This window comes from Tachyglossus aculeatus, chromosome 21 (assembly GCF_015852505.1).
Source record: "Tachyglossus aculeatus isolate mTacAcu1 chromosome 21, mTacAcu1.pri, whole genome shotgun sequence".
In the NCBI taxonomy this organism is placed as follows: Eukaryota; Metazoa; Chordata; class Mammalia; order Monotremata; family Tachyglossidae; genus Tachyglossus; species Tachyglossus aculeatus.
The window spans coordinates 9048920-9074669 of record NC_052086.1 but is presented as its reverse complement, the minus strand read 5'-3'; the positions used below and the strand labels follow the sequence as shown (position 1 = coordinate 9074669).

At 46.0% G+C, this 25750-nt stretch overlaps 1 protein-coding gene across 1 annotated transcript in view; it reads right to left on the bottom strand.

Annotated features, from left to right (window-relative positions):
* Positions 1 to 25750, bottom strand: part of CABIN1 (calcineurin binding protein 1) — a 192802-nt gene that overhangs the window by 93507 nt on the left and 73545 nt on the right. Inside the window, exon 28 of the mRNA XM_038762494.1 lies at positions 19157 to 19270. Within this exon, the coding sequence (XP_038618422.1) occupies positions 19157 to 19270 (114 nt within the window). The remainder of the gene's footprint in view (positions 1 to 19156; positions 19271 to 25750) is intronic.

Genomic DNA, 25750 nt, shown 5'->3' with positions numbered 1-25750 from the left:
GGGGGTGGGGGAATGAGGGGGCAGAGGGTGTGCACTCCTTCACACGAACCATTTTAAATCAGAAAGGGCAAACTGGTGGAGACCATTGTATCCCAAACCATTTGGCTCTTACTAAAGACGCACCGGATGACTAATGTTTTGTTTCTGTTTTTCCATCTCTAATTTCCATTTTGTGTTCACAAAACTCAGTCGGCCAATAAAAACAAAAATAGTACACTGTTCCAATGTGAAGTATGCTATGAGTGGGAGACGGGTAAAGAGAACCCCAGAGACCGGAGAAAGGCCCAGACCCAGGAATTCAGGTCCAGAGTCGAAGCCTCCTCAGGAATGGTTCATTGGGACAGTTTTCAATCAATCAATTGTATATATATTAATAATAATGACATTTATTAAGTGCTTACTATGTGCAAAGCACTGTTCTAAGCACTGGGGAGGTTAAAAGGTGATTAGGTTGTCCCACGCGGGGCTCACTGTCTTAATCCCCATGTTACAGATGAGAGAACTGAGGTGCAGAGAAGTTAAGTGACTTGCCCAAAGTCACACAGCTGACAAATGGTGGAGCCAGGATTTGAACCCATGACCTCTGACTCCAAAGCCCGGGCTCTTTCCCCTGAGCCACGCTGCTTCTCACATATTGAGCCCTTACTGTGTGTAGAGCACTGTACTAAGTGCTTGGGAGAGGACAACATAACCGATCAATCAGTCGTATTTACTGAGCGCTTACTGTTTGCAGAGCACTGCAGTAAGCGCTTGGTAGAGTCCACTAAAACAATAAACAGATTCCCTGCCCACAGCAATTTTGCAGTCTAGAAGAGGGGGAGAGACATTGATATAAATTCATAAATTAGGGATATGTACAAAAGTGCTGTGGGGCTGGAAGGTGGTGACAAATAAAGGGAGCAAGTCAGGGTGACGCGGAAGGGCGGAATGGAGGGGAAGAAAAGGAAAAGAGGGTTTAGTCAGGGAAGACCCCTTGGAGGAGATGGACCGTCGATAAGGCTTTGAAGCAGGGGAGAGACATTGCCTGTGGGATATGAAGAAGGAGGGCACTCCAGGCCAGAGGCAGGACGTGGGCAAGAGAGCAGTGGTGAGATGGATGACATAATATAACATAATATAATATAATGTAGACACATTCTCCGCTAGACTGGAAGCTTGCTGGGGGAAGATGGGGACCATATCTACCAACTCTGTTATAGTGTACTCTCCCAAGAACTAAGAACAGCTCTCTGCACTCAGAAAGCGCTCAGTAAGTACTATTGATCACCGGACACCAAGGCCCATATCTGAGTCCCAGCGACTCCTAACTGTATTCTGCATCCCGCTCACTCATTCATTTATTCAGCTGTATTTATTGAGCACTTCCTGTGAGAAGCAGCGTGGCTCAGTGAAAAGAGCCCGGGTTTTGGAGTCAGAGGTCATGCGTTCAAGTCCCGGCTCCACCAACTGTCAGCTGTGTGACTTTGGGCAAGTCACTTCACTTCTCTGGGCCTCAGTTACCTCATCTGTAAAATGGGGATGAAGACTGTGAGCCCCCCGTGGGACAACCTGATCACCTTGTAGCCTCTCCAGTGCTTAGAACAGTGCTTTGCACATAGTAAGTGCTTAATAAATGCCATTATTATTATTACTATTATTACCATTTGCAAAGCACTGTATTAGACACTTGGAAGATTACAATAGAACAATAGACAGATTCCCTGCCAGTCAATCAATTGGTGGTATTTCTTGACCACCAACTGCGTGCACTGTACTGATTACTTGGGAGAGAACAATCATTCAGTGATAATAATAATAATAATAATGGCATTTATTAAGCATTTACTATGTGCCAAGCACTGTTCTAAGTGCTGGGGGGATACAAGGTAATCAGGTTGTCCCATGGGGGGCTCACAGTCTTAATCCCCATTTTACAGATGAGGTAACTGAGGCCCAGAGAAGTTAAGTGACTTGCCCAAAGTCACCCAGCTGACAAGTGGTGGAGCTGGGATTCGAACCCATGACCTCCGACTCCAAAGCTCGCGCTCTTTCCACTGAGCCATGCTGCTTCTCTTCAGTCATAGAAGCAGCACAACCCAGTGGATAGAGCCTGGGCCTGGGAGTCGGAAGGACCTGGGTTCTAATGTTGGCTCCGCCACATGTCCTGCTGTGTGACCATGGTTAAGTCGCTTCACTTCTCTGAGCCTCGGTCACTTCGTCTGTAAACTGGTTATTAAGACGGTGAGCCCTATGTGGGACAGGGACTTTGTCTAACCTAATCGGCTTATATCTACCCCAGCACTTAGTACAGTGTCTGCTGTGTGAACTTGGGCAAGTCACTTCACTTCTCTGTGCCTCAGTAACCTCATCTGTAAAATGGGGCTTGAGACTGTGAGCCCCACGTGGGACAATCTGATTATCTTGTATCTACCCCAGCGCTTAGAACAGTGCTTGGCACATAGTTAAGCGCTTAACAAATACCATCATTATTATCACCTCAGGACAGACTCCATGGGAAGGAGTGTGGCCTAATGGAAAGAACCCGGGACTGGGAATCAGGGGATCTGGATTCTAATCCCGGCCCTCCCACTAGCCTGCTGTGTGACCTTGGATAAGTCACTTCACTTTTCAGGGCCTCAGTTACCTCACGATAAATTGAGGACTAAGGCTGAGAGCCCAAAATGGGACAGGGACTGGATCCAACCCAATTATCATGTATCTACTCCAGTACGGAGCCTGGCACATAATAAGCGCTTAATAAATACCATAAAAAACCCCATTCTGACATTAAGCAATCCTGAAAGTCGGCTTGGAAAACAGGAACAAGCGATGCTGAATCAGCCCCGACTGGGTCCTCTAGGTGCCGAATCCGCTCTGTGGCGGCTCCCGTCCCTTGACCTGCCCAATTCTGACTTGAGCTGATTGAAGCGGCTGAAACCGGAGGCCGTTTTCATCTCCGGCCCCAGGCCCCTCGCTGGGCTCCATATTCCTCACACGCTCTTGTTCTGAGGGCGCCTTTGATTTCACAAAGGAACGAAGAGAGGGAAATGCTATATCAAGCTGACCGTGGGGACCCCTACTTCTTTCTCTTCCTTGAAAATCTCGCCGAAATCTATTCAGTTTCCAGCCAGCCCATGGCCGTCTCCGCTCTTACCTGCCCCCCAAAAGACGCCTCCTAAATGGAACTTGATATCCTGTCAAGAGACTCTCCCTCCCGTCCCCCCCAACTCCCAGGGATCCAGAGAGTCTCGAACAATAGGAAAAGATACGATCTGTGAATTTCCCGCACCCCTCATTAACCCCAAATTTAGGAATTTAGCTGCAATGCAATCAGTTACAAAATGTCCTAGGATTCAGGGTGGGTATGCCTTCTCAGCAGGGGCACCGGCCTGTCCTGCAGAATGTTAAATCCAACTGGGGGGAGGTGGTGTGGCCTACTGGAAAGGGCATGGGATGGCTCGGGTCCTGGGGGACTTAACTTCTCTGTGTCTCAGGCCTGGGAGTCAGAAGGACCTGGGTTCTAATCCCAGCTCCGCCACATGTCTGCTGCATGAACTTGGGCGAGGCGCTTCACTTCTCTGGGCCTGTTTTCTCATCTGTAAAACGGGGGTAAGAGTGTGAAACCCCATGCAGGACAGGGACTGTGTCCGACCTGATTAACTTGTATCTCCCCCAGAACTTAGAACAGTGCTTGGCACATAGAAAGTACTTAACAGATACCATAATTATTATTATTATTTTCATGTTCTTCCTCCTACATAATAATAATTATGGTATTTGTTAAGCGCTTACTACATGCAAAGCTCTATTCCAAGCGCTGGGGTTGATACAAGGTAATCAGGTTGTCCCATATGCGGCTTACAGTTTTAATCCCCATTTAACAGATGAGGGAACTGAGGCACAGAGAAGTTAAGTGACTTGCCCAAAGTCACACAGCTGATAGGTGGCAGAGCTGGAATTAGAACCCATGACCTCTGACTCCCAAGGCCGGGCTCTTTCCACTACACCACACTACTTAGAATGTGAGCCCTATGTGGGGCAGGGGCTGTGTCCACCCAAATTCACTTGCATCAGCGCTTAGAACAGTGCTTTGCACATAGTAAGTGCTTAATAAATGCCATTAAAACAAAATCTACCCTAGCGCTTCAATCAGCGTTGGACACATTGTGAGCGCTTAACAAATATCGTAAAAAAGAAGAAAGAGTGTCATGAGGCCAGGGTTCTGTCAGCACTGTCACTTGGGTCTCTAGGCTGTGCACAATGCTGTGCACACTCTTCTGACCTTCATAACTACACAACATATGGCCCTTGCTAAACATTTACTATGTGCCAGGCTCTGTGCTAAAGGCTGGAGTAGATACAATATCATCATCAAGTCCCTATTCTCCCTGGGGATCGCAGTCAAAGAAAGGAGAGAGAAGGAGTATTTTGTCCCCGTTTTCCAGGTGAGGAAACGGAGGCACAGAGAAGGTAGGTGACTTGCCCAAGGTCACCCAGCAGACAAGTGGCAGAGCCGGGATTAGAACCCGGGTCCTTCCGACTCCCTGGCCTGGGCTCTATCCACTAGGCCACGCTGCTTCTCAAGGCGGGAGACCTTTCCGCATCACTGGTTGCCTCTCCCGCTTCCTGCTGGGGGATCCATTTCAGGACTCTGTCCTCCGAGCCAATGGACCACATCCTAATAATAATAATAATAGTTGTGGTATTTGGTAAGCATTTACTATGTGCCAGGCACTGTACTAAGTGCTGGGGTGGATACAAGCAAATATGTTTGGTTTTGTTCTCTGTCTCCCCCTTTTAGACTGTGAGCCCACTGTTGGGTAGGGACTGTCTCTATATGTTGCCATTTTGTACTTCCCAAGCGCTTAGTACAGTGCTCTGCACATAGTAAGCGCTCAATAGATACGATTAATGATGATGATGATGATTGAGCCAACGGGTCACGCTCCCTTGTGGCCACGCTACCTTGTCTGATCAACGATAGGCAGGGAAAACGGCGGGCCGGGATTCAGTAGTCAGAAGAGTGCTGGCTTGTGTTTTCATTTGATTTTTAAAGTCCTCGCTCCTTAGTTTCTAATCCAATTTTCAAGCTTTGGACCAAAAGGCCATCCTCCCTCCCGTCCTCCTCCCTTCCAATGCCCAGAAGAACCTAAACGGCTTCTTTTGTTTCCACTGCTTTACACGACTGCACTAGTCATTTCCACCAAATTATAAACAGTGCTGTTTCTGGTACTATTCCAGAAACAGCTCACATTTCAGGGGCTCCTGAGAGCGGAGAAAGAGTGTTACGATAGTGTATTTATGGAGGATAAGGGGAGATTTCTTTCAAGAAAACAATGACATCAAGGCTGAGCAGTTAGCAGAAGGATGCTGACTCCCCAAGAAATTACTGCAATTGTAAACTGGATCGGGTGTTTAATACAGTGTGCAAGTGCTTAGCACAGGGCTCTGCACACAGTAAGCAATCAATAAATTCCATTGATTTGATTTGATTTCCCAAGGACCCTCTTCCCTACCTCATAAATCCTAGCCACCCAGCCCCTCGAGGGACAGGGTCTGGGCTTAATTACCACCTGGGTATTCTTTCCCAGCACTCAGTACAGTGATGTGCACACAGTAAGCGCTCAATAAATACTATGAGTACTACTAAATGAATATTACCAGAAGGGAAAGATCTCCCCAAATCCACAAATCCTCCTTTGATGACCTGTTCCAGTGCCCCCCACAATCAGGCACCCCCAAATCCTTCCTGCTACAAATGAGCTTCGGCCTTTTATCGCCTTGTCTTCGGTGGAGGCAGAAAACAACAAATCCCATCTATGCTTATGAGCCCCTTTCCTCCTCTTCCTTTTCGCCAGTTCCCACCTGGCCTATTTCCCAATCATTCATTCATTCAATCGTATTTATTGAGCATTTACTGTGTGCAGAGCACTGTACTAAGCGCTTGGAAAGTCCAATTCAGCAACAAAGACAACCCCTGCCCACAACGAGCTCAGAGTCTAAAAAGGGGGAGACAGACATCAAAACAAGTAAACAGGCATCAGTAGCGTCAATGTAAACAGAATTATCGATATATATACATATCAAAACAAGTAAATAGGCATTAATATAAATAAATATAATTATAGCTATGTACTAAGTGCTATGGGGCGGGGAGGGGAGAGCAAAGGGAGTGAGTTGGGGCAACAGGGAGGGGAGGGGAGCTGAGGAAGAGGGGGATTTGTTTGGGTCCCTACTTTCATCATTACTACTCACGCTAAAGTCTCTGAAGAGGCTCCTCACCCTGTTTAAGTCAGTCAGTCGAATTTAATGAGTGCTTACTGTGTGCAGAGCACTGTACTAAATACTTGGGAGAGTACAATAGAACTATAAACAGACATATTCCCAGGAGGAGGGAAGATTCCTTCTAAACTGCAAGTTCCTGGTAAGCAGGGAACGGGTCTCCTCATTCATTCATTCGTTCAATCATATTTACTGAGTGCTTACTGTGTGCACAGCACTGTACTAAGCGCTTGGGAAGTACAAGTTGGCAACATATAGGGACGGTCCCTACCCAACAGCGGGCTCACAGTCCAGAAGGGGGAGACAGACCACAAAACAAAACATATTAATAAAATAAAATAAATAGAATAAATATGTACAAGTAAAATAAATAGAGTAATAAATATGTAAAAACATATATACATATATACAGGTGCATATAGCGCACACGCATATAGCGGAAGCGCATATAGTAAGTGCTCAATAAATAGCACTAGTGGCTTTAATGGATAGAGCACGGGCCTGGGAGTCAGAAGGACCTGGGTTCTAATCCCGGCTCCGCCACATTTCTGCTGTGTGACCCAGGGCAAGTCCCTAAAGTTCTCTGGGCCTCAGTTACCTCATCTGTAAAATGGGGTTTAAGACTGTGAGCCCCATGTGGGACAGCAACTGTGTCCAACCTGATTAACTTGTATCTACCGCAGCATTTAGAATAGCGCTTGGCACATAGTAAGTGCTTAACAAGTACCGTCATTATTATTATTTCTGTTGACTGAAGCCATTTTCCTAAGACGCGGAGGCCAGAGGTGCCCACGGCATTCCCAGAGTGAAAGTAGTGGGGTTTTACGGATCATCCTCACCAACCGGAAAGGGACCTTTTCCTCTGGAAAACCAAGGAGGGGCAGGATGGCGGGTGGAGGGGGGGATGGGGGATGGACAAATCATGTGCAGACCCCAGGGGAGCGGAACTTTCCGTGGAACTCCGCCTGGGTCCCCAGGGACTGGACCCTGATGGTATCACTGCTGGCTGGATCTCTTAAACTTGCCAAGCTGGCCTGGTCTAACGCTGTGTGAATCTAAACGGAAAGCCTTCTGAACGATGGGCATTTTTCTCCGATGAGTTATGTTTTTCCAAGGGGAGGAGTGAGGGATTGTAAACAACGTGATGTTGGGCAGAGGTTGACAAAGTTATCGCGCTTTTTATAGCTTATTTGGCAGCCTGGCTGCTTTCTGGGTTCCAGTTGGTTCAGGGAGAAAGCTCGGCTCATCTGGGATCCGTTTTCTTCCCATTTTGTGGGGGAAGAGAAAAGAACAGCTATCCCGGTGGTCCCTCAGTTACCTCATCCGTAAGATGGGGATGAAGAATGTGAGCTCCACGTGGAACAGGGACTGTGTCCAACCTGATTACTCTGTATCTACGCTAGGGCTTAGAACAGTGCTTGGCACATAGTAAGCGCTTAACAATTACCATAATTATTATATTCATCCAACTGCAATCAGGAGAGAGGTAGCTCTCCTCTAGTAAAGGTTTCAGGAAGATCATTCATTCAATTGTATTTACTGAGTGCTCACTGTGTGCAAAGCATAAACATACACACTTCCTGCCCACAGTGAGCTTTCATTCCGAGGGGTCGGGGTAATATTGGAAAACAAAGTCAGGCTCTTCAGCACTTATGTACATAACTGTAATTTTATTTACTTGTATTGATGTCTGTCTCTCCCCACTCTAGACTGTAAGCTTGTTGTTAGCAGGGAATGTCACTGTTCACTGTTGTATTGTATTTTTCCAAGCACATAGTGCAGTGTTCGGCACATAGCAGGCACTCAATAAATACAACAATGAATGAATGAACTGAATGAAATCCCATCAGAGCACGGGGAAGCTAGTCTTTTCACGTCTGTTTTCTCTCTCTCTATCCTATGTTTGATGCTAGCTAGCATTTAAGCTAGCTCTCTTCCTCCCTTCAAGGCCCTACTGAGAGCTCGCCTCCTCCAGAAGGCCTTCCCAGACTGAGCCCCCTCCTTCCTCTCCCCCTCACCCCCCTCTCCATCCCCCTGTCTTACCTCCTTCCCTTCCCCACAGCACCTGTATATATGTATATGTTTGTACATATTTATTACTCTATTTATTTATTTATTTTACTTGTACATATCAATTCTATTTATTTTATTTTGTTAATATGTTTGGTTTTGTTCTCTGTCTCCCCCTTCTAGACTGTGAGCCCACTGTTGGGTAGGGACTGTCTCTATATGTTGCCAACTTGTACTTCCCAAGCGCTTAGTACAGTGCTCTGCACACCGTAAGTGCTCAATAAATACGATTGATTGATTGATGCATATTTTACAAGTCAAGTCATTATGCATTAGGGTAGTATAACCACAAAAAAACACACAACCCCTGACATAGAGGGTCTTCCTGTCTAATGGAGAAGACCGGAGGTCAGAAATTATTTACAAAAAGGGGAAGACGGGAGGTCAGAAATTATTTACACAAAGGGGATCTGGAGAAAGGATGTTGGGAAACAGTGTGGCCTAGTGGGAAGAACACGGGCCTGGGAGTCGGAGGACATGCGTTCTAATCCTGGCTCTGCCACACAGATGCAGTATGGCCCTGGGCAAATCACTTCACTTTTCTGTGCCTCAGTTACCTCGTCTGTCAAATGGGGTTAGGCAGTGGGCAGGGAAAGTTTCTGTTATATTGTTGCAATATTTGTTAACCACTTAGTATGTGTCAGGCACTGTACTGTGGATTCAAGTAAATCGGGCTAGCCACAGTCCCTGTCCCACATGGGGCTCACAGTCTCAATCCCCATTTTATAAAAGAGGTAACTGAGGCCCAGAGAAAGGAAGTGACTTGCCCAAGGTCACACAGCAGACAAGTGCTGGAGCCGGGATTAGAACCCATGACATTCTGACTCCCAGGCCTGTGCTCTACCTGCTATAGCACGTACCCTTCCAAGCGCTCAGTACAATGATCTGCATGCAGTAAATGCTCAATAAATACGATAGACTCCTCTGCAAACAGTAAGAGATCAATAAAGACAATTAATCGATTAAGACTGTGAGCCCCATGTGGGACCTGGACTTGTGTCCAACCTGATTGTTTTCAATCTATCCCAGCATTTCGTACAGCCCGGAACACAGTAAGCACTTAACAAATACCATTAAAAAAAAAAGAATGAGGAAATGGGCAGTAGCAGCTATTTGAAAAGATGAATACCTAAGTACTGTGTGTTGGGTGATAGGTCAATCAATCGGTCAACTGTATTTACTGAGCACTTCCTGAGTGCACAGCACTGTACTAAGCACTTGGGAGAGTACGTTAAAACAATAAGCAGACAAGTTCCCTGCACACATGCAATAATGATACTATCATCTCTTAAAGCACTTGCGTAGTTTTAAAAATTCAAAGAAGACCGACCCTGTTGACAGTGAAATCCATCTAGGACTCCATGGGGGATTGAAAGGGCTGATACGGAACATGGTCACAATGAGGTCACAAAAAGGCTCTTCCTCGTTTTGTTATTTCTAATGTCTGCTGCCTCTGGAGTGGTTTTCTCAGGTGCTTTGAGTGTCGTCATTCAGTCAGTCAATTGTATTTACTGAGCGCATACTGTGTGCTGAGTACTGTACTAAGTGCTTGGGAGTGTGCAATAGAACAATATAACAGACTCATTCCCTGCCCACAATGAGCTTACGGTCTGGAGGGGGGACAGGGATTAATACAAATAAATAAAATTACAGATATGTACATAAGTGATGTGAGGCTGGGAGGGGGGATGAATAAAGGGAGCAAATCAGGGCGGCGCAGAAGGGAGTGGAAGAAACCGCTGCACTAAGCGCTGGGCTAAGCAAGCGGGAAAGTACAAGATAATCAGGCTGGACTGTTTCTGTCTCACACAAAGCTCACAGCCTAGGAGGGAGGGAGAAGGGGCATTTAATTCCCATTTGATCCATGAGGCAACCGAGTCCCAGAGAGGGTGGGTGACTTTCATTCATTCATTCAATCGTATTTATTGAGTGCTTACTATGTGCAGAGCACCGTACTACGTGCTTGGAAAGTATAATTCAGCAATAAAGAGAGAAAATCCCTGCCCACAACAGACTTACAGTCTAGAAGCGGGGAGACTTGTCCAAGGTCACGCAGCAAGGGAGTTGGGGCAAGAATCTGGGTCTCCCATCTCCCAGACCTATGCTTATTTCCACTTGGCCATACTGCTTCCCCACTGCCCAAAAGGATTACGGGTAACTGAAGGGCTGAAACAGCTTATTTGGGTGTTGTGGGGGGGGAGGGGGGGTAATTAGGGAAGACTTCTTGGAGGAGGCGGGATCTTGGGAGTGCTTTGAAGATGGGGAAAACTGTGAATTAGTCCATCAAAAATACGGAACCTGTCCCTGATTCATGAGCCTTCCATACCCAAGTCCTCTATCCCATCTCACCCTCCCCAAAAAGGCAAGTCATAAGGAAGATTAAGGAAAGAACAAGGGACAAAATGAATCACGAGAAAAGAAAGAAAAAGCAATGCAACTTGGTGACCTTGTGCTTTTCTCAAAGGACCAGAGCTTTCCCCAGAATTTTTTCACCCAAATGTCTCTCCATCTTCCACAAAAAGGAAAAAAAAAAAGTGGCACCTGAAATTTTTTTCTCATGTTGTAGCCTGATTTTTTAAATCAGGTTTTCCCAATGGGAAGTGTACGGAATATAAAAATGGAGTTCCTCTTGGGTCTGAGGTTTTGTTCTCATGAACAAGGTGAACCGAGCTGGCTTGGTTCTTTGTAATTAGCCGCTTCGAGCGATTTGACGGCCAAACTCTGAAGCAAACATCCAGGGCTGGCTATGTCCGCCATCTCTACTGCCTAAAACCGATCTCGAGAAAAATGGCCTTTCAACCCCACCCCCGAAGAACCGGGCGTGCTTGAGCCCCCCAAAATGGCTCTATTTCACAGTCGGCCTTTCCCATCAGTGGCCCAGAACACCGCGCTCCCCAACTTGCCTGAAAAGACAGATGGCTAGTTAAGAGGGTCTCCTCATGTCCCGCCGATGGGACCATTTTGAGAGACGGCATCTTCCAGGTGCCGGAAACCTGAGCCCCTCACTCCTAGGGCGACTCTACCCTTAAAAACACTCCTCGCCGCTCAATTTCTCAAAACGCTGAGAAGCAGAGAGGCCTAGTGGATAGAGCACAGTCCTGGGAGTCAGAAGGACCTGTGTTCTAATCCCGGCTCCTCCGCTCTGCTGGGTGACCTTAGGGCAAGCCAAGTTTACTGCTCTGGGCTTTATTTACCTCATCCGTAAAATGGGGGTGAATACCGTGAGCCCCACGTGGGACATGGACTGTGTCCAACCTGATTACCTTGGATCTACCCCAGTGCTTAGGACAGTGCCTGGCACATAGTAAGCGCTTCACAAATACCATTAAAAAATAAAAACCAAACAAACAAAGAAAAACACCCTACGGCTGCCAGCCATCCACCAGCTCCTGAGTGCTATTGTCTATGCAGAGGGCTCAATTTTGTTTTATTAATAGTCATGTGGAAACCGTAGTTTGAAAAATCTGCCTACTGAATAAAGCCAACATTTTGGGGGGAGGAAGGAGGGTTGGGGGGAAGGATAATAGGTTAATCCCATGTTCGGTTTCTATAGTAACGTTTCTGAAGCTGTTAGAAGAAAATATCATCTCCTCATGGGCAGACAAATACTGGGTCCTCCATATAGAAACCTATGTATGTGTTTAGGTCTCTGGACGTACCGGAGTCGCTGCGCATCTGAGAGCTGCTCCAGGAGTCTCTAGACTGGAAGCTCGTTGTGAGCAGGGAATTTGCTTATCATTACATTGTTCTCTGCCAAGCTCATAGTACAGTGCTCTGCACACAGTAAGTGCTCAATAAATACTGTTTAGGGGGTCATTCACTGCCCTGAATCTCTCCTTGGAGGGCCAAGGAGAAGCAGCCTGGCCTTAGTAGATAAGAACCCAGGCTGGGAGTCAGAAGGACCTGACTTCTAATCCCAACTCCACCACTTGTCTGCTCTGTGATCTTGGGCCAGTCGCTTCACTTCTCTGTGCCTCAGCTCCCTCATCTGTAAAATGGGAATGAAGACTGCGAGCCCCACGTGAGACAGGGAACTTGTCCAATCCAATTACCTTGCATCTACCCCACGCTCAGCACAGTGCCTGGCCCATTGTAAGCGCTTTACAAATCCCATTAAAAACCAAATCAAAGGGCCCAAGGCCCAGCTCCACCGTGCTGTTTATCCCTCCACAGAACCCGCTCTTAGAAACATTTTGTAAACGATTCCACCAGGAGGGCGCGTCATTTCGAAAACGTCTGGAAGGACCGACTGGCAGGCTGCCCGCCAGACTTGGCGTTGGGAGCCGTGTGCCCCCGCCCACCCAGCTTGGTGAAGCTTTGTGTGCTCTGTGGAGAGCAGAGTCCCCGGAACATGTTCCCGTTTTCCATATGAGGAAGAAAGGACTAAGCTTCAGGGCTGCTGAGCCCGGACAGCACAGAAAGTGCACACACACATAATAAGAATAATTGCTGGGGTAGCTACAAGGTAATCAGGTGGAACACAGTCCCTGGCCCACCTTGGGGCTCACAGTTTTAATCCCCATTTTACAGACGAGGTAACTGAGGCACAGAGAAGTGAACTGCCCAGTCCAAGGTCACCCAGAGGACAAGTGGTGGAACCCGGATTAGTCTGCTGGCTGGCTGCTGTGCGGCCTTGGGCAAGTCACTTCATTTCCCCCTTTTAGACTGTGAGCCCACTGTTGGGTAGGGACTGTCTCTATATGTTGCCAACTTGTACTTCCCAAGCGCTTAGTACAGTGCTCTGCACACAGTAAGCGCTCAATTAATACGACTGATTGATTGATTGATTTCTCTGGGCCTCGGGGCCCCCACGTGGGACAGGGCCTGTGTTCAACCAAATCTGCTCATATAATAATAATAATAATGGTATTTGTTAAGTGCTTACTATATGCAAGGCACTGTACTAAGCACTGGGGTGGATATAAGCAAACTGGGTTGCTTTATATTATATCCATCCCAGCACTTAGTACAGTGCCTGGCACATTATTTTATTATTATTATTATTATTACCCAAGTCTTCTGACTCCCAGACCCGTGTTCTTTTCACATTCATTCATTCATTCAATTGTATTTACTGAGCGCTTACTGGGTGCAGAGCACTGTACTAAGCGCTTGGGAAGTACAAGTCGGCAACATATAGAGACGGTCCCTACCCAACAACGGGCTCACAGTCTAGAAGGGAGAGACAGACAACAAAACAAAATTTTACAGATGAGGGAACGGAGGGGCACAGAGAAATGAAGTGGCTCGCCCAAAGTCACCCAGCTGACAATTGGCGGAGCCGGGATTTGAACCCATGACCTCTGACCTCAAAGCCCGGGCTCTTGCCACTGAGCCACGCTGCTTCTCAAATACGTTTGAATGAATGAGTGAATGAATGATGAATTCAATGGGCAAGTCAGTTCACTTCTCTGTGCCTCAGTTACCTCATCTGTAAAATGAGGATTAAGACTATGAGCCCCATGTGGGACAACCTGATCACCCTGCAACCCCCCCGCCAGCGCCCAGAACAGTGCCCGGCACATAGTAAGCACTCAATAAATGCCATTATTATTATTATTATTGAGTGCTTAATAAATGAATGAAAAGGCCATCTGGGATGGGGGACACCCCGGGGTGAGGAAGGCCCAGGGACAACTCACCCGGCCCGTGGGTCCACTGTACTCTCCCAAGAGCTTAGTACAGGGCTCTGCACTCAGTAAGGTGCTCAATAAATACCATTGATTGACAATAGGAAGGTTCCTCCTTAGACTGAGAGCCCTTGGGTGGGACGGGGACCGTGCCCGGTTTGATTATTCTGAATCATCATCATCATCAATCGCATTTATTGAGCGCTTACTATGTGCAGAGCACTGTACTAAGAGCTTGGGAAGTACAAATTGGCAACATATAGAGACAGTCCCTACCCAACATTGGGCTCACAGTCTAAAAGGGGGAGACAGAGAACAAAACCAAACATACTAACAAAATAAAATAAATAGAATAGATATGTACAAGTAAAATAAATAAATGAATAAATAGAGTAATAAATATGTACAAATCAATCAATCAATCAATCAATCGTATTTATTGAGCGCTTACTATGTGCAGAGCACTGTACTAAGCGCTTGGGAAGTACAAATTGGCAACACATAGAGACAGTCCCTACCCAACAGTGGGCTCACAGTCTAAAAGGGGGAGACAGAGAACAGAACCAAACATACCAACAAAATAAAATAAATAGGATAGAAATGTACAAGTAAAATAAATAAATAAATAAATAAATAGAGTAATAAATATGTACAACCATATATACAAATACAAATATATATACAGGTGCTGTGGGGAAGGGAAGGAGGTAAGATGGGGGGGATGGAGAGGGGGATGAGGGGGAGAGGATCTTCTGAATCTTGCCTAAGGTTTAAGTACGGTGCTCGGCACCTAGTAAGCGTTTAGCGGATCCCATGGGTATTATTACGATTTTAAAAGGGGAGAAGGCCCTTGCTTGCTCGAATTATAAGGGAATCTCAGATAACGCCTAGATGGAAGCAAAGAGCGTCTCATTTCCCTATTTCAGAGAGTGGTGAGATTCAGACTTGGGGTACGCCCACAGGTGCGGGTGCTTCTCAAACATCCTCCACAGAGGCACACTGGGAACCAATCAATGCCTTGCCCTTTATGGCGGGTCTTGTGTCTCCAGAAGAAAGGTTCTTCTGAGCCAGCCAAAAGAAAAGAGAAGCAGCCTAGCCTAATGGGTAGAGCCCGGGCCTGGGTGTCAGAAGCTCCTGGGTTCTAATCCCAGCTCCGCCGTTTTTCTGCAGTGTGACCTTGGGCAAGTCACTTCACTTCTCTGGGCCTCGGTTATCTCATCTGGAAAATGGGGATTGAGACCGTGAGCCCCACGTGGGGACAGGGACTGTTTCCAAACCAATTTGCTTGTATCCACCCCAGCGCTAAGAACAGTGCCTGGCACATAGTAAGCACTTAATAAATACTATAATTATTCTTCTTATTAGCATGGGCCTGAGAGTCAGAGGACCTGAGTACTAATCCTGGCTCCGCCACTTGTCTGCTGTGTGACCTTGGGCAAGTCTCAACTTCTCTGGGCTTGTTACCTCATCTGTAAAATGGGGTTTAAAACTGTGAGCCCCACGAAGGGCAAGGATAGAGTCCAACCTGGTTATCTTGTATCTACCCAAGTATTTAATACAGTGACAGGTACTTAGCGCTTAACAAATACCAAAAAATAAGAAAAAAAAAAAGAAAAAGGTTTTTAGGGGAGCAGTTTTAGTGGAAAAAGCCCAGGTCGAAAGGCAAGAGAGCCCTGGTTCTAATACTGGCTCTGCCACTTGTCTGCTGTGTGACCTTGGGAGAGCCACTTCACTTCTCTGTGGATTCGATTCTTGTTTTCCTTACTAGTTAATCAATCGATGGTATTTATTTTAATGGTAGTTAATCAACAGTATTTTACTACGAGCAGAGTATTGTACTATTGTACTATTATTGGGAGAGTATAACAGATTACATATATAACAGATCATCCCTCTCCCAGCCCCACAGCCCTTATGTTCAAATGTCATTTACTTATTTCTATTCATGTCTGTCTCCCCCTCTAGACTTTAAGCTCGTTGTGGGCAGGGAATATATCCATTTATTGTTGTATTGTCCTCTCCCAAGCGCTTAGTACAGTGCTGTGCATACGGGAAGCTCTCAATACATACGACCACCTGACTGACTAACCAATCCAAGAGTTGGTCATACGTGCCACTCTGGGAATCAATTCACTTGAGTCCGCAAAACTTCCCTGTCACTGTGGCCTCCGAGAACTGTCACGAAAAGTCCATCCTCCTTTCGACGCAGAAACCTACCCAGGGCTGGGGCAGGTTTGAAACTTGAGCAATCCCAGACACCCTTATCGCGATTAACGAAAGCTTGAACCCAGGACAGCATGGGCTAGCGGAGAGAACCCAGGCCTTCTGTGTGACCCTGGGCAAGTCACTTCACTTCTCTGTTCCCTCATCCATCAAATCTGCAAAATTCTCCTCCCTTCTACTTAAACTGTGAGTCCCATGTGGGATAGGGACTGTATCCGACCTGAGCAATGTGGATCCACCCCAAAGCTTAGAAATGTGCTTGACCCATAAGCGATTCACAACAGACCATTAAAATAAAAGGGCCACTAAGGTGACCTGCCTGCCGACATCAATTTTCCTCTCAGACCATGGCAAGATATTTATGACCTCTCCTATTCCTCCTTCCTGTCCCAGGGTTACATAACCATTTTGCATGGAAAATGGAGAGGAAAGAAGTCTATAAAGTGCTATGCATCATTACCATCATCATTAGGATAGTTGGCAAGTTGTTTTTTTTTCCCCAGATTGTGTTTAATTTAGGAAAAATGTTTTTTTTTCGGGGGGAGAGCTACAGCTCACAAGCCCCCTCTTTGTTACTCCACTTGCACTGGCAGCATCGAATCACTTTCAAGGTCAAGGGCCCTGGCAAAGGACCCCAAACTTTAGAAAGATTGCTTCATTAGTCAGCTTTCAAAAATGCCTACAATCTTTCTCACTAGAAAACTTCTGTTTCGGTACATGTGCCGGGTCCTCCCTGGGCCTCGATGTCGCCTCCCCGATTTCCTACAGAACCAAAGTCACGACATTCAAAACAATCACTTAGGCAACGGTACTGATCCAGTGCTTATTCTGCAGAGCTCTCCTATGAATAGACATCTTATCGTGAAGGAAAGTTCGCCGACCCTGATGAAGCTTAGAGCTAGGCTGTCTAGCGCTGCCCAGAGTGGAAAGATCCAAGCTATAGTGCCATAGTTGATTCACCTTTGCTGGGCAGAGGTGACATGGGAAAGAGTCAAAGGCGGATGACTGAGTAATCAAAACATTGATCAAAGACAATGGCAGAGACTTGACTTAAACCACTTCTTTATCTTTACTGAGAAAACTCTACATACTAGAACAACTTTATGACAGAAGACGGGAGGCTCTGAAGAGGGTATGTCCATGGAGTCGCTATGGGTCGGAAACGATTTGATGGCATTTGAAGAAGTATAACGCTGTACTAAGTGCTTGGGAGAAACACCCCTCCCACCCTCGAGAACTTTACAAAGTAGCCGGGAAAGACAGACACTGAAATCCACTACAGGCTGGGCAGCAATTCGAAGCAACCGAGTACAACCATAACCAATCCAGACACTTGGTAGGTGGAAATGAGGCTCCTGACGGACAAAGATGAAAACCAGTGGGGCCTAGTGGATAGAGCCCATGCCAAGGAGCCAAAAGCACCTGGGTTCTAATCCTGGTTCCACCACTTGTCTGCTCTGTGACTATGTGCAAGTCACTTCACTTCTCTGTGCCTCAATGACCCCATTTGTAAAATGGGGGTTAAGACTGCGAGCCCCACGTGGGATATCGACGGTGTCTGACCCAATTACCTTGCCCAATTATCTACCCCAACACTTAGAACAATGCCTGGGACATAATAAGTGCTTAACAAATACCATTTTTTTTAAAAAAGGAAATGACCTGGGAATCCAAAAGAGTTTTAATCTCTGGTCCTGGATTCCATTTCAGCTTCTGGAGGTTTTCTGTTTATCCTGTTTCAACGACTGACAGAAGGGACAGAAGAGGATGGAGCTGCAGTTCTCCTCCCAAGGACAGGGGCTGAACAACACCAGTCAAGGAGCGTGGCCTGGGGGAAAGAGACCAGGCCTGGGTTCTAATCCCGGCTCTGACACCTGTCTGCTGTGTGACCTTGGACAAGTCACTTCTTTGGGCCTCATCAGTACAATGGGGATTCAATACCTGTGCTTCCTCCTACTTAAGTTGTGAGCCCCAGGTGGGATTGTGCCCCATCTGCACAATCTGTATCTACCCCAGAACTCCTCAAGCACTGTTCTAAGCGCTGGGGTAGATATAGGTTAATCAGGTTGGACACAGTCCCTGTCCCACTAGAGGCTCTCAGTCTAGGTGATAATAATAATAGTAACGATGGTATTTGTTAAACGCTTACTATGTGCCAAGTACTATCTAAGCACTGGGGTAGATACACGATAAGCAGATTGTCCCACGTGGGGCTCACAGTCTTCATTTTACAGATGAGGTAACTGAGGTCCAGAAAAGTTAAGTGACTTGCCCAAAGTCACACAGCTGATAAGTGGCAGAGCCGGGATTAGAACCCACAACCTCTGACTCCCAGGCCCGTGCTCAGGTAGCAGGGATCATCATCATCATCATCAATCGTATTTATTGAGCGCTTACTGTGTGCAGAGCACTGTACTAAGCGCTTGGGAAGTACAAATTGGAAACATATAGAGACAGTCCCTACCCAACAGTGGGCTCACAATCTAAAAGGGGGAGACAAAACCAAACATACTACAAAATAAAATAGAATAGATAGGTAATAAAATAGGATGATAACTATTTAATCCCCATTTTATAGTTGAGGAAACAAAGGCCCAAAGAAGTGACGCGACTTGCCCAAGGTCACAAGCACACAATTGGCAGAGATGGGATTAGAACCCAGGTCCTTTGAATTCCAGGCCAGGGCTCTTTCCACTAGGCTACGCTGCTTCTCTGTGGACCTAAGTGCCGTGGGGCTGTTCTTACAAGTCAGACAGCCTTCCCCACTTTGGGACTTCGTGAAAGTCACACTACCAAACTTCACATTTCTTCAGTCCTTCGAGTTTTGGGGTTTTGGTTTGTTTGTTTTGTCCATGAGCACACATTCCCTCCCTTGACATCTCTTACCCTACTTCGGCCGATCCTCCGGGTGAAAAGTAAGGAACGTTCATGAGAAGGGTTAGGAAGGCGGGGGGTTTTAGCGAACTACTTACATTGAAGAAATTCGTCTTGTTTCTCTCATAGAAGAGACCCTGTGCTGGCATGTGCTTCAGTTGCTGCCACTGGATACTGCTGCCTAGCAACACATCTCGAGACCACTGGAGGTTCTATGGGAACAAGAAGGAGGTTGAAACTGAGCTTGTGTGGGAGACAGAAGGAGGGCTCGGTTAATACAGTTACAGGTAAAAAAACACAACATGTTTTCTCCTACTTTTATTAATCCAAATTACCACTTGTCGTTTTTGGTTTTTTTACGACAGAGGTCTTCTTCAAACCAGCCAGGTAAACCCAGACATTTATCGCTGGGAGCACGCAGGGTGTTTACTTCATTTCTAAATTTGATTCTTTCCCCCCCCTCCCTCCGTTACAGCTCCAAGTCTAAGAACGAGAGCCCTCAGACTGGTCTTGGCATTAGACTTGAAGACCAGTAGGGCCACAGACATTTTCTAATGGAAACAGGGTTCTGCTCAGTGACCGAATGCTCGCCTCGGACGAATCTGTCCTCCCGCATGTTTCTAGCCACCTCTAATAATAATAATATCAATTACTGTGGTATTTATGTGCTTCCTATGAGCCAGGCACTGTACTAAGTGGTGGGGTGGACACAAGCAAATCAGATTGGACACAGTCCCTGTCCCATGTGGGGCTCGCAGCCTCGATCCCCATTTTATAGATGAGGTAACTGAAGCACAGAGAAGAGAAGTGACTTACCCAAGGTCACCCAGCAGGCAAGTGGCAGAGCCGGAATTAGAACCCATGACCTTCTGACTCCCAGAGGGAGAAAGTAGCTGAATTTGTTCAGATGCTCTAAGCCTGCACAGAGGTGCCCGTGTTTTTGCAAAGAGAAGTAGTGCGGCATAGTGTGGGCAGGTAAAGTGTCTCTACTGTGATTCTGTTCTCTCTCAAGCACATAGTACGGTCCTTAGCACACAATAGGCTCTCAATAAATATGACTGAAGGAATAAAAGAGCACTGGCGCGATAGTCAAAAGGCCCTGAGTGCTAATCCGGGCTCCGTCACATGTCTGCTGTTCATTCATTTGCTCGTATTTATTGAGTGCTTACTGTGTGCAAAGCACTGTACTAAGCCCTTGGGAGAGTACAATACAATAAACAGACACATTCCCTGACCATGACGAGCTTAGAGTCTAGAGGGTGTGAACTTGGGGAAATCATTTTGGTTCTTTGTGCCTCTGCTACCTCACCTGTAAAATGGGAATTTAGACTATGAGCCCCATCTGGGGCAGAGATTATATCCAACCTGATTAGCTTGTATCTCCCCCAGCGCTTAGAACAGTGCCTGACACATAGTAAACACTTAACACAATTAAAAAAAAAAAGAGGCTTTTCTGGACTCAGCACTCCCTAGGCAAAACCAGGGCAAGGTTCTGCTCTCTCCTATCCCAATGGTCCTGGGAAGCAAGTGTGGGTAGATAATAATGATAACTGCATTAGTATTATTTTATTTGTTAAGTGCTTACTATGTGCCAGGCACTCTACTAAGCGCTGGGGTGCTTACAAGCAAATTGGGTTGGACACAGCCCCTGTCCCACGTTGGGTTCACAGTCTTAATTCCCATTTTCCAGATGAGGTAACCGAGGCTCACAGATGTGAAGTGACTTTCCCAAGGCCACAGAGCAGACAAGTGGTGGAACCTGGATTAGAACCCATGACCTTCTAGCTAGGGGAAGTGGGAGGGTATCGCCGATCACCCCTGCTCTAGAAAGATCAGGTCCAGAGAATCAGAGAAGCAATCCATTGAGCGGTTATACTGTGTAGAACATTGCCCTGCTTATACTGTGCAAGCATTTGGGAGAATGTAACAGAATTGGTAAATACGTTCCAACCCATCAATCAGTCACATTTATTGAGTGCTTACTGTGTGCAGAGTACTTTACTAGATGCCTGGGAGACTCCAATATGACAGAGTTGGTAGACATGACACTGGCCCAAAAGGAGCTTACAGTCCAGAGGGGGAGACAGACATTAAAATTAATTACAGCTAAGTACGAATAAACAAGGAAGCAGTGTGGCCTACCAGAAAGAGCATGGGGCTGGGAGTCAGAGGACCTGGGTTCTAATCCAGGCTCTGCCACTTGCCTGGTCTAAAACCCTGGGCAAGTCACCTCATTTATCTTTGCCTCAGTTCTCTCATGTGCAAAATGGGGATTCAATACCTGGTCCACCTTTTAGTTAGACTGTGAGCCCCACGTGGGACATGATTATGTTGTATCTACCCCAGTGCTCAGTACAATGCTCTGCACACAGTAAGTGCTCAATAAATGTGATTGATTGATTAGCACATAGTAATAATAGTATTTGTTAAGTGCTTACTATGTGGAAAGCACTGTTAAGTGCTTAACAAATACCATTATTATTATTATTATTACTACTACTACTGCTTATGGGAGGCAGTGTGGCTCAGTGGAAAGAGCGCAGGCTTTGGAGTCAGAGATCATGGGTTCAAATCCCAGTTCTGCCAATTGGCAGCTGTGTGACTTCTGGCAAGTCACTTAACTTCACTGGGCCTTGGTTCCCTCATCTGTAAAATGGGGATGAAGACTGTGAGCCCCACCATGGGACAACCGGATCACCTTGTCCCAGCGCTTAGAACAGTGCTTTGCACATAGTAAGTGCTTAATAAATGCCAGCATTATTATTATTATTATTATTATTATATTACTCAGCACGTAGTACAGGGCCGGGGCATAGTAAGCGCTTAACAAATACCATTTAAAAAAAAAGTGAAGTTTGGGCAAAATTGAGTTTGCTGAGGGAGAAGGCCTGGTGGCAGGAGGAAATGTGAGGGGGCCTAGGAGCTGTAAACATTTTGTGGGCAGGGATCAATCAATCAATCAATCGTATTTATTGAGCACTTACTGTGTGCAGAACACTGTACTAAGCGCTTGGGAAGTACAAGTTGGCAACATATAGAGACAGTCCCTACCCAACAGTGGGCTCACAGTCTAGAAGGGGGAGACAGACAACAAAACCAAACATCTTAACAAAATAAAATAAATAGAATAGATATGTACAAGTAAAATAAATAAATAAATAAACAAATAGAGGAATAAATATGTACAAACATATACACATATATACAGGTGCTGTGGGGAAGGGAAGGAGGTAAGACGGGGGGATGGGGAGGGGGACGAGGGGGATCCAATAGGAGGGGATCGTATCTAGCAACTGTTATAAAGTACTGGCCAAGTACCTAGCACAACGTTCTGCTGAGATTAAGCACTCAGTAAACACCATTGCTTGACTGACTGATTGAAAGAGGAATGTCCCAAAATCACCCCAAAGGGATTTGTGCTGGTCTTTTCTTTCATCCTCCAAGCTGAAAGAAGGGCTTGGCTGGCATACGAATGCAACAAGCTTTGGAGAAGGAATAAGTCTAAATGAAGTTGAGGTCACAGGAAACTCCTTTAATCGGTTTCAGGCAGGCATTTATCACTCCCTATTGTTGACCTCCTCCCCATGAACACCTTTATCACCTCATTTCCCTGTCTTGCCTTATTCTGATAATAATAATGGTACCAAACAAAGGGAAAATGAGAATAAAACTCTGCCCTGCTCAACAGCATGGAAATATGAAAAGTCTGCCTGGTTTTTGGTTGGTTTTTTTTTTTTTTAACTGGAGCAGCAAAATGGAATTGGAAGGTCTAGGAGCTTTTTGGGTAACTTTGAGGTGAAACAGCTATTAAAGGTATTTATTTCCTATTTGTCCACTCTCTGATTTTCTTGGTAAATCAGATTTCTACTAAGGGCTACTTACTTCCATAGAGTCATTAAAGTGGGAATAAAGCAAATAATTGAGCATTCAGAAAGAGAAGTAGTGTTGGCCTAGTGGAAAGAACACAAAACAGACAGGGGATCTGGGTTCTAGGCCAGCCTCTGCCACAGACCTGATGTGTGACCTTAGGCAGGTCACAACTTGTCCGCACCTCATTTTTCTCATCTGTAAAATGGAGGTTCAATACTTGCTCTTCCGCCTCCTTAAAATAAGAGCCCATGTGGGATAGGTTCTATGTCCAACTTTATTATCTTGAACCTATCCAAGAGCTTGGCGTGTAGTCAGTGCTTAACAAATACCATCACTGCTACAATTCTTATTAGTATAGATAGCCTGGGAGTCAGAAGACCTGGGTTCTAATCCCAGCTCTTCCCCTTACCTGCTGTGTGACCTTGGGCAATTCACTTCTCTGTGCTTCCTCCCTTAGACTGTATTGTGAATCTACCCCAGCACTTAGTAAAGCACTTGGCACATAATGACGACATTTATTAAGCCCTTACTATGTGCAAAGCACTGTTCTAAGCGCTGGGGACAGTACAAGGTGATCAGGTCGTCCCATGTGGGGCTTGCATTCTTAATCCCCATTTTACAAATGAGGGAACTGAGGCACAGAGAAGTGAAGTGATTTGCCCAAAGTCACACAGCTGACAAGTGGCGGAGCCGGGATATAGTAAGCGCTTAAGGAATACCACAGTTATTATTATTATTACTGTTATTATTTTCAACATTATGCTCCAGCGGTGATTTCAGGGCATAGTAGATAGAGCACAGGCCTGGGAGTCAGAAGGTCATGGGTTCTAATCCTGGGTCTACCACTTTTCTGTTGTGTGACCTTAGGCAAGTCACTTCACTTTGTAGTGTATCAGTTACCTCATCTGTAAAGTTGGGATTAAGACTGTGAGCCCTATGTGGGACAGGGACTGTATCCAACCCCATTTGCTTGTATCCACCGCAGCACTTAGTACAGTGTCTGGCACATAGTAACATTTAGCAAACACCATAATTATTTTCCCCAGGGAATTTCTGGTCCTGTGACTTTTTATCCCCAAAGGACCTCCAAGATCAATAAAGTAGATACTAAGTTGGTAACGATACTTATCGCATGTGTTTTCTTGTATTCAAATAAGCACACAAACACTTAGACCCTCAAGCCACCAAAAAAGAATCCTTTCCAGACATCCAGAGTTCCTGGGAATCCGGGAAAGAGTCTTCTTTCGGAGGGAACAATGTGATTCCCGGCAGCCAGATGCACAATCGCCTTTTTCTGTGAATCTTTGTGAGGTCTGTCGATGACACACTTCGCTCGAAACACAGAATGATTCGACAGAAATTACTCGAAGCTCTGTGGCAAGAGAAGAAATTTCAAAAATCCCCCTCGCCGGCCCAAGCCCCTCATCTGCCTTACAATTTCACATCTCCTCCGGCTTTTGGGCCATTTCCAAGTGAATAATCCACTGGTGCTGTAAAAAACTCAACTCTGCATTTTCCCCTTCTAAACCGACTCTTCTTCCTCACTTTTCTAGAGCCGTTGACGACAACGCCATCTTCCCTGCCCTTGACGCTCACAATTTTGGTGACGTCTTTGATTCCTTTCTGTCTTTCTCCTCCCCATTCATGGTGCTCTCTAAATCTTGCTGGTTTCTACTCTACAGTATTTTCTGGGTCCCACCTCTTCCTCTCTGGTCCAAGCCCTTGTTATTTCCAAGTCTAACTACTACACTGCCCTCCTTCACTAGCCTCCATAAATCTGGCCTCTCCCTTCTTCAGGTTCTCAAATAATAATAACAGCGTTGATGACGCACTTAATCTGTGCCAAGTGCTGGGGGGAGATGCAAGATAACCAGATCAGATATGAGAAGCAGTGTGGCTCAGTGGAAAGAGCCCATGCTTGGGAGTCAGAGGTCATGGGTTCTAATCATCCCGGCTCTGCCACTTGTCAGCTGTGTGACCTCGGGCAAGTCACTTCACTTCTCTGGGCCTCAGTTCCCTCATCTGGAAAATGGGGATTAAGACTGTGAGCCCCATGTGGGACAACCTGATCACCTTGTAACCCTCGCAGTGCTTAGAACAGTGCTTGGCATATAGTAAGCACAAAACAAATACTACCATTATTATTATAGATTTACAGTAAGCGCTTAATAAATGTGACATTTGGAAAATGAGGATTAAGACTGTGAGCCCAATGTGGGACAACCTGATCACCTTGCATCCCCCACAGCGCTTAGAACAGTGCTTGGCACATAGTAAGCATTTAACAAATACTACCGTTATTATTATAGATTTACAGTAAGCACTTAATAAATATGACATCTGGGAAATGAGGATTAAGACTGTGAGCCCCATGTGGGACAACCTGATCACCTTGTATCCCTAGCGGTGCTTAGAACAGTGCTTGGCACATAGTAAGCATTTAATAAATACTACCATTATTAGTATAGATATACAGTAAGCGCTTAATAAATATGATTGAAATAAGATTGAATGAATGACACTGTCCCATTTTATCCCCATTTTTCAGCTGAGGAAACAGAGGCCCAGAGAGCTTAAGCAACTTGCCCAAAGTCCCACAGCGGACAGATGGCCAGGACTAGAACCCACATCTCCTGACTCCTCGCTCTGTGTTCTTTCCACTAGGCCACACTGCCTCGCTGTTGCAAAACATCTTCAGAAAATTTCATGTGGAACGCTCCTCCAACGACTGACTATTTCTCCTCCTCAACCAGAAACTCCTGAACACCAGCTTCGAATCGCTTCACTGGCCCTCTCCTAAACTACCTTTCCACTCTCTCCTC